This window comes from Propithecus coquereli, unplaced genomic scaffold (genome assembly GCF_000956105.1).
Source record: "Propithecus coquereli isolate 6110/MARCELLA unplaced genomic scaffold, Pcoq_1.0 Scaffold5, whole genome shotgun sequence".
Classification (NCBI taxonomy): domain Eukaryota; kingdom Metazoa; phylum Chordata; class Mammalia; order Primates; family Indriidae; genus Propithecus; species Propithecus coquereli.
The window spans coordinates 8,355,126-8,363,858 of record NW_012150840.1 but is presented as its reverse complement, the minus strand read 5'-3'; the positions used below and the strand labels follow the sequence as shown (position 1 = coordinate 8,363,858).

The 8,733-nt window shown below is 42.1% G+C and overlaps 1 protein-coding gene across 1 annotated transcript in view; it reads left to right on the top strand.

The window, feature by feature from the left end:
* The window catches only part of ZFYVE26 (zinc finger, FYVE domain containing 26), a 62,609-nt gene that overhangs the window by 29,498 nt on the left and 24,378 nt on the right, over positions 1-8,733 (top strand). Inside the window, exons 21-26 of the mRNA XM_012656042.1 lie at positions 85-281; positions 1,297-1,401; positions 2,936-3,058; positions 3,442-3,618; positions 5,392-5,638; positions 6,314-6,412. Of these exons, the coding sequence (XP_012511496.1) occupies positions 85-281; positions 1,297-1,401; positions 2,936-3,058; positions 3,442-3,618; positions 5,392-5,638; positions 6,314-6,412 (948 nt within the window). The remainder of the gene's footprint in view (positions 1-84; positions 282-1,296; positions 1,402-2,935; positions 3,059-3,441; positions 3,619-5,391; positions 5,639-6,313; positions 6,413-8,733) is intronic.

Here is an 8,733-nt window from a genome sequence, read left to right as displayed (position 1 = left end):
AAAAAAAAAAAAAGAAATAACCCAGATTCTCAAGCTCTTCAGATGCCAGGATTGCTGCCTCTGGGTGTCTTTTTTGTCCTATAGACAAAGAAGGTTGGCGATACCTATTTCCTGTGAAGGATGCATCTCTGAGAAGTCGGCTGGCCCTACGGTTTGTGGACAGGTGGCCCCTGGAGTCATGCCTGGAGATCCTGGCCTACTGCATTTCAGACACAGCTGTCCAGGAAGGACTAAAGTGTGAGCTGCAGAGGAAGCTAGCGGAGCTATGGGTATATCAGAAGGTATGGGCCTTGGCATCAAGAGAAAGGAAACAGTTTCTCACTCTCTTGCTAACCCCAGCCTGTCCTCATATGATGGGGGATTTTCAGGAACAGAAAATGTAGTTATGGGTTTTGCTTTGCATCTGGCTTCTGTTCTTAGGTGAACAGTGAGGAGGTCTTCTATCTGGTTCCTGTGTTATGTGCTCCTATAATTTTAAATATGTTTGTATCAAGCAAGGGAAAAAATAACAGAATTAACATTGGAATGGTGCTTTACAGTCCACAAAGACTTTTTCACATGTATATTTGAGTTTTGTGTATTGCTTTTTCTATATTATGTCTTGAAGAAAGATTGTTTTAAGTTTCAGCTAAATTTCAAGAGCCATTTTGAAAGGATGTCTGGAAGTGACAATTTCAAAAGTGAAAGATTTTTGTGAGATATCTGTTATATTCAAGCTCAAGAGACTTAAGGAGACAGATTTAGGAGGCACAGCTACATAACAAGTATAAAATATATTCTGACTTTCCCATGTGAGAACAGAGTCCAGGCCCCACCAGGGGAAGTGAAAATGGCAAGTGAAAAGGTTTTCTTTTCATTCTTCCTCAGCAGTTTTCATGCAGAGCTAAAATGCTGCATGGAAGGTGATCCCAGAGAGCATTCAAACCAGAGGACTATCTTAGGTGGAGTTTTGAGTAGAGAAGCGTGGGACAAGTGGCCTCAGAAGGCTGAACAATCTGTGAAGCTTGGGACCCTCTAAGAATTGTCCTCACCAGTGACAGGTCCCAATCCTGGCCTCCTACTCAGCCCGTATTCCCTGGTTGTTTAATACTTCCTGGTAGGGTCACTCTTCTCTCTTAAGGAATCTTTGCCCCATTTGCTTTCTTTTTCCTCTTTCCTAGCAAGTTCTGATTGCCTGACTTTGGGGCAGAGGTCTAGGGATGGTCCGTCCCTGGACACACCCATGATTTTTTTATGACTTATTCATGGGGGGAGAAGCTGCAGTGTGGTTTGATGGATTTTCCTGCCTTTCCATAGATTCTAGGTTTGCAGGCTCCCCCAGCATGGTGTGACTGGCAGACTCTGAGGAACTGCTGTGCTGAGGACCCATTAGCTGTCATGAACATGATTCTAGAAGCACAGGTACCGTTTTCCTGGGTGGTATTTCCCTTCATCCTCCTTTGCTGGTTGTGTAGGCCCCTTTCCATGCATCAATGTCCACATTTTTTTAATAACTATACTACATTCTTTTGTCTTTTTTTATTGCGAAATTTGCCAACATACAGATAAGTATTAATATAAAGAATAATATGATTGACACTTTCATATTATCACCCTTGCATTCATATGTGAGATTTTCTGCTCTGTGTACACTAGGTACAAAATGGATACCTACAAGTAGAATTGCTGGGTCATCAGGCATGAGCATCCTCACCTTTACTAGTATGTTACCAAATAGCTCTTCAAATTGGTTGTCCCAGTTACACTCCCACCCACAGTTCTTACTGCTCCATATCCATGCCAACTTTTTATATTGTCCAACTTTTCACTTTTTGCCATTAGGACAGTATCTCATTATTGTTTTAATTTACATTTCCATGATTACTAGTGAATTCGAATATCTTTTCATGTGTTACTGGCCACTCCAGTGCTAAATGGAATTTTATCTACCTTTTAAGGAGCTGATATCCCACAGTTTAAAATGTAGGTGCTCATTCAAATATTCATTCATTCAGGAAACATTTATTGCTTGCCTATTATTTGCCAGTCACTGTGATAGAAGATAATAAACAAAGATAATTAAACTTAGTCCTTGCCCCAGAATGACTCACATCTTGGGGAGAGGAGTAATGTGAAATGCATCCCTATGTGACTGCAACGTAATATAGATCAAGTGACAAAAGTAAGCCCAAATTGTGGGAGCACAAGCAGGGCACCTAATATACCCTGAAAAACAAGGACGCATCCTGAAGAAGGCAGCCCCTGGCAGAGTTGTAGGAGGGCCTTCCAGATACTATCGTGTTAGAATATTTGTACAAAGTCCTGACAATTCCATTCTCTGAAACTTTAATCCACGGCTCACAAATTGGGGTTGGGGGAATAGAGAGAGGGGACATGAATGGAATACAACCACTAACATGTTTGTTTGGCCCATACAGTACTAGTCTGTAGAATTGTTATTTTTTCATATTGACTTCATTGCCAAAATTTTAAAGTAGGGAAATTTTATAATTTAAAAAACAAATTTTTTCCAATTTTTAAAATTCTGACAATATTTGGGCCTGCTCATTCCTATGGCAACAATTAGAGCTGAGTAGGTGCTGCCTCCTTTGAACAGAGTTTTCTCAGTCTTTCTCACTTCCTTAGTATCTCCCCAGGGCTGACAGCAAGTGTCAGTTGCCATATGTCATCTGCTTTTCTTTTCTATAGTAGAGCTAAGAGGAAAATGATACTAATAGTAAGCCTGCTTCAATTATTTTCATAATTTACCTTGCCACTCTTATCCTTTGAGTTTATAATCTCACTTCAGTCCCATAGTGAAGTTCCCATAAGCACTAATCAAACATATCTGGGGCTTAGCAGACCTATAACTACTGAGAAAAATCAGGCAAAAGTTGGATGAGTGACAAGGCCAGTATTTTAAAGGGATTGAATATGTGTGTGTGTTTCCTTCCAGGAGTATGAGCTGTGTGAGGAGTGGGGCTGCCTATACCCCATTCCAAGAGAACATTTAATCGGCCTACATCAAAAGCATCTTCTCCATCTTCTAGAAAGAAGAGATCATGAAAAGGCTCTGCAAGTAAGCCTCCAATTCTTTCCATTTTTCCTTTGGGTAGGAACAAGGTTAGTCAAATCATATGGCTTTTTTCTTACTGAATCCCATGCAGTATAAGATCTGCCCCTGCATGTCCTTCAGGAGCTGATGTAGTCATCTTGGGCAGAAGGTGCCTAGTCCTGCATTAGGTTCCAGCTGGGGCAGCTGGGACCAGGATTCTGCTGAACTCTGGTCCTATCAAAGCCGTGGTACATTTGTGAATCTACAGAGGTGGTAAACGAAAATGAGTATAGATAAAGGGTTAGTCCAAAATGAATAAATTTAAATATTCCTTTCTAAAACAAGACAAGACTGATCTAAGTGTTCTTCTGCGGGCCTCATCTTCCTCCTCTACCCTTCTGCAACAGCTCCTGCAAAGAATCCCTGACCCCACCATGTGCCTTGAGGTCACAGAGCAATCCCTTGACCAGCACCCTAGCTTGGCCACTTCTCACTTCTTGGCCAATTACCTCACCACCCACTTCTATGGACAACTGACTGCTGTCCGACACCGTGAAATCCAGGCGCTGTACGTGGGATCCAAGGTAAGAGGGAAAGGGGGTGTTGGGAAAGCTTGCCTGAGGGAGCACTGTGGGCCCAGCTCTCACTTCAGAACTTGCCTTTTCAGTGGCTCTTCTGCCAGCACCTACCGTCCTTGGCCTGTGCTATACAAAACTTTGACCCTAGCAGCCTACCATATCCTAGTTGAGTCTCATAGGATTTGCCATTCTTTTCCTGCCTGCCTCCACAATGAATTTTACCTAGCCCTCTTAAGTAATCTTTATGCTTTCCACAGCATCTGTTATAGCGATGCTTCTCAATTCTGACCGTATATATATTAGAATCACCTGGACTTTTACAAAATACCAGTAGTTGACTTCCACCCCAGATCAATTAAAACTGGTCTTGGGATAGGGATGGACATTTTCCAAAGGGATTTTGATGTGATCATTTAAAACTGCTGCTTGATAAACTTGTCTGTGCTAATGGAAGAGGGTTATTTTTGTAGGTAAGTAGATGAGATAATAGGTCTTTATCTTCAACGTGAAACCTTGGAGACACTAATAGAAGAAATTACAAACTAGAAAAAGTAATCCAGTGAAAGAGAGTTTGGGGAGAGTTGGGGTCCTCTGGCATTCTTCTAATTATTAATATTCTGCCTGGTAGTCCGTATACTGCCCCACAGATAGAATGAGTACTAGGAGAGCCAGGAATATAACCACTGGCCCACTTACTAATAGGTAAACTACATAAAATATTTCTAAAGAAGATACATCTCTTTTTTTTCTTTTTGATGCACTGTATCTAAGTAGGTGAACCCTTGAAAAGTGGCAGTGAGCACAGCCAGTGAACATATTTCATATGTAGTGATCGTGACCTCTAAAGGGAGTTTATAGTCATCACTTAGGACACAACAGGTGCTGGATTTCAGCAGTCCACTGACATCACCTTGTATTGCTCTTTCTAAATAAAGCCTCAAACAGAATGGTGGCATTAAGGGTCAGGGAGACTCAACCATGCCTGAGTGGTCTAGGCCAGGAGCCTGCAGACTACTGCCTGTGGACCAAATCCAGTTCTCAGCCTGCTTTTACAAATCAAGTTGTTTTTTTTTTTTTTTGAGACAGAATCTTACTCTTTTGCCCGGGCTAGAGTGAGTGCCATGGTGTCTGCCTGGCTCACAGCAACCTCAAACTCCTGGGCTCAAGCAATCCTTCTGCCTCAGCCTCCCCAGTAGCTGGGACTACAGGCATGTGCCACCATGCCCGGCTAATTTTTTTCTATGTATTTTTAGTTGTCCGATTAATTTCTTTCTAATTTTAGTAGAGACGGGGTCTCGCTCTTGCTCAGGCTGGTCATGAACTCCTGAGCTCAAACAATCCGCCCGCCTCAGCCTCCCAGAGAGCTAGGATTACAGGCGTGAGCCACCGCGCCCGGCCTACAAATCAAGTTTTATTGGAACACAGTTACATCTATCATTTACATATTTGTCTATGGCTGCTTTCAGGCCACATTGACAGAGTTGAGTGGTTAAGACAGAGACCTTAGGGACTGTAAAGCCTAAAATATTTACTCTCTGACCCTCTATAGAAAAAATTTACCAACCCCTCATCTGGTGAAGGTACCTGGAGTACTTTCCAAATGCTACCTGGAAGATTTAGATGGGAGTTCAGCCTTGCTTTCTAAAAGACTGCTAGCCAGTTTCAGTAGTTGGCTATGGGCCTTTTGGTCTCTGGCACCCTTCCCCATCCGTGAGAATCTCAAGTTTCTTCTGAAATTTGTATACTATTTTCTTTACTCTATGGCTACCCCACAAACAGGTTTTGCTGACCCTCCCTGAACAGCACCGGACCAGTTATTCCCACTTGTCCTCTAATCCCCTGCTCATGCTGGAGCAGCTGCTCATGAACATGAAGGTGGATTGGGCCACTGTGGCAGTGCAGACCCTGCACCAGCTGCTGGCCGGGCAGGAGATTGGCTTTACCATGGACGAGGTGGACACGCTGCTTTCCAGATATGCAGGGAAAGCCCTGGACTTCCCATACCCTCAGAGGGAGAAACGATCAGGTAACTTCCAGCATCCTAGAAGGGAATTCTACATGGTGGAGAAAATGCCGTGGCTACATTCTTAGTTTTCAATTTCTTCTCTTTTATTATTTTGGGTTGATAAAGAATGAACGGAATTCACTTCAGGAGAAAGAGCTCTTTATTATATAGGAGAGATCTTGGTCTTGGAGAAAGTAGAAGACTAATCAGAATTAAATGGTGGTAAATAACCACTGCATGCGTAATAACATAAAGGTTTGGGAAATAAAATATGCTGGAAATAGTCCCGGTCTGGCTTGATGTGGCGGGCTCTCAACTGCCATCATTTTGTACTGAGAGTATGCTCACATAATCACTTGCGTGTGAGCTAACTCAGCCAGCTCTTTTTTCTTACTCCCCACCCTCCAGGGACATCATTTAAATGTCTTCCTTCTGGGCATTTTAGATTGATTTTGTAGAATCCTAGTTTCTGCTTCATTATCTCATGTGCCTAAACATGGTTTGTTTTTTGAGGAATTTAAGAAATATGCATGGTATTGGCTTAGAATAGAAGCATCTCTACCATTCTCTTTATATCTAGTAGAATCATGGAATGACAATCAGTGAAGCCAACAGATCTTTGAACTAAATGCCTAGGTGGTGAATAAAGACACTTGTGGTAGGACGATAATTTGTCAGCATTTTCCCTCCCTACAGATTCTGTGATTCACCTCCAGGAAATTGTCCATCAGGCTTCAGAGCCCGAGACCCTCTCTAGATCACCATCAGCAGAGTTCTCTCCTGATGTTCTTCCTGGTAAGAGACATTTCTGACCATTCACTAAATTTTCTAGTTCAATCTTGTCTTATTCTGACTTTCTGATTTTTGCCTCTTTTTTCATTTCTGGTTATGACATTATCGTTTTACTTGGTTCATTCCGGCTTTGTATATCCCAAAAGATTCAACGTAGAGTCGATTCTCATTGTTTGTGGCAACATGTCTGTTGCAGAACCCCAAATCCAGGATCATGTACTCGATGTACAGCTAAAGCCAAACACTGTGACACCAGTGCTTGGAGATAGAGAAAAATTTATTCGATTTGGCCAAAGCGTGAAGACAGGAGAGAAAATCTCTGAGATTTGCCTTGTCACAGAAGGGAGGCAGAGAGCTTTTATGTGGATTCCAGGGTAGGGTAGGGGGGTAAGTAGTTGTTGCTTTGAGTCTCAGATAACACCTTGAGTAAGCAGACTTCTGGGCATCAGCAGCTAGTTACAACTTTTTCAGGGGCAGTCATTCCTTCTGCAAAACAAACTCATAGATTCTTCTGGTGACCTTGCAGTTACCTCCTTCAGAAATAGCACATCCCCAGTTAATAATTACTATGAGAGCAAGGGGTGCTGGGCAGGAAGCAAGCAGTTAACATGTGCAAACATCCAAGGGCCTAGTTCAATTTTACATTATTTCATTCACTAAAAATGCCAGGGTACTAAAATTTCAAGGGGCCCGGCTACATGTCCATAAAGTCTCCATAAACAGTAAATTACTGAATCTTGAACCCTTGATCCTAGGGGAAATATGTGCCTGTGTATACACACATCTCACGTAGATTATAATCTTAAATCCTAAAAACAACTCACCCTAGTCCATTCTATTTTCTTTTACAAAAGAAAAGAAGAGATTCAGAAACATTAAGTGACTTGCCTGAGGCCACCTCAAATGAGTGCCTGATTAGGGAATTAAACCCCTATTACTCAGCCATAAAAAAGAATGAAATAATGTCTTTTGCAGCATCCTAGATAGAACTGGAAGCCATTATCCTAAGTGAAGTGTTTCAAGAACAGAAAAACAAATACGCACATACTCACTTATAAATGGGAGCTAAGCCATGGGTATACATGGTCATGAAGAGTGATATAATGGATTTTGGAGACTCAGAAAAGGGTAGGCAGGGAGCGGGGTGAGGGATCATAAATTACTTATCGGGTACAATGTACACTATTCGGGTGACAGGTACCCTATTCAGGTGACGGGTACACTAAAAGCCCTGATTTCACCACTATACAATTCATCCATGTAACAAAAAAAAAAAAAAAAAACACGTGTACCACCTAAATCTATTCAAATTTTTAAAAAAGACCCATCCAACTGGCCTCAGAGCTGAGATTCTTGTACTTCCCTACTCTGCCCTCTCCTGTCTCCATCCTCTCTGGTCACTCTCCTATGAGGATTGAAACAACCTCAGCTGAGAACTGGAGTATCGGGCAATTCAAAATTTTCACAACTGCACAAATTCACAAATGTCCCTCAGAAAGCACATCAAGCATTGTTTTTGAGGTTACAAATAAATTTTAGTGAATAGGCAAATTCACAAATATGGAATCTGCTTATAATGAGGATCGACTGTAGTCAGCCCTAAAATTCATACTGTCACCCACACAGGGTGTGACTCCTTGAAGGCCTCAGCGTGTCTTGGTCACCCTTTTCACCACCCCTCCTGTCCCCAGGTCTCCGGATCCTGCACAATGGCCTACTTCCAGAGGATGCTTAGCTGAGTGTCTATTTTGCCAAACGGGAGCAGGATTTTAAGTTCTTTTCTTCTGTTTGCTACTAAGTATCACTATGTTTGACAGTTCCCTTTTTCTGTGACCAGCCAACATTGTTCTGCTAATTGATAAGAAATCTCCTTATATACCAAAAAGCAGACTGTGGCATTTCCTGGCCATATTTTGAGAATTAGCTGTATTTCACAGCAAACAGCAGAGCTGAGGGAGGGCTCAGCATTGCAGGTATATGAGCAGCTTTGTGCATCTGCATAAGGCAGCAGCCTTGGCAGCTTTGGCACAGATGTACATGTATATACTTATTTTTTTAACATGTATGTGTATATATATATGCAATATGCATCATATATGTATGCGTGTGTGTGTATGTGTGTGTGTGTTTATGTGTGTATATATATAAGCTTATTTTTGTTTTTGAGACAGGGTTTCACTCTGTTGCCCAGGCTAGACCGCAGTGGCATGATCATAGCTCACTACAGCCTCAAACTCCTAGGCTCAGGTGATCCTCTTGCCTCAGCCTCCCAAGTAGCTGGGACTACAGGCATGTGCGAGTATGTCCCGCTAATTTCTCTATTT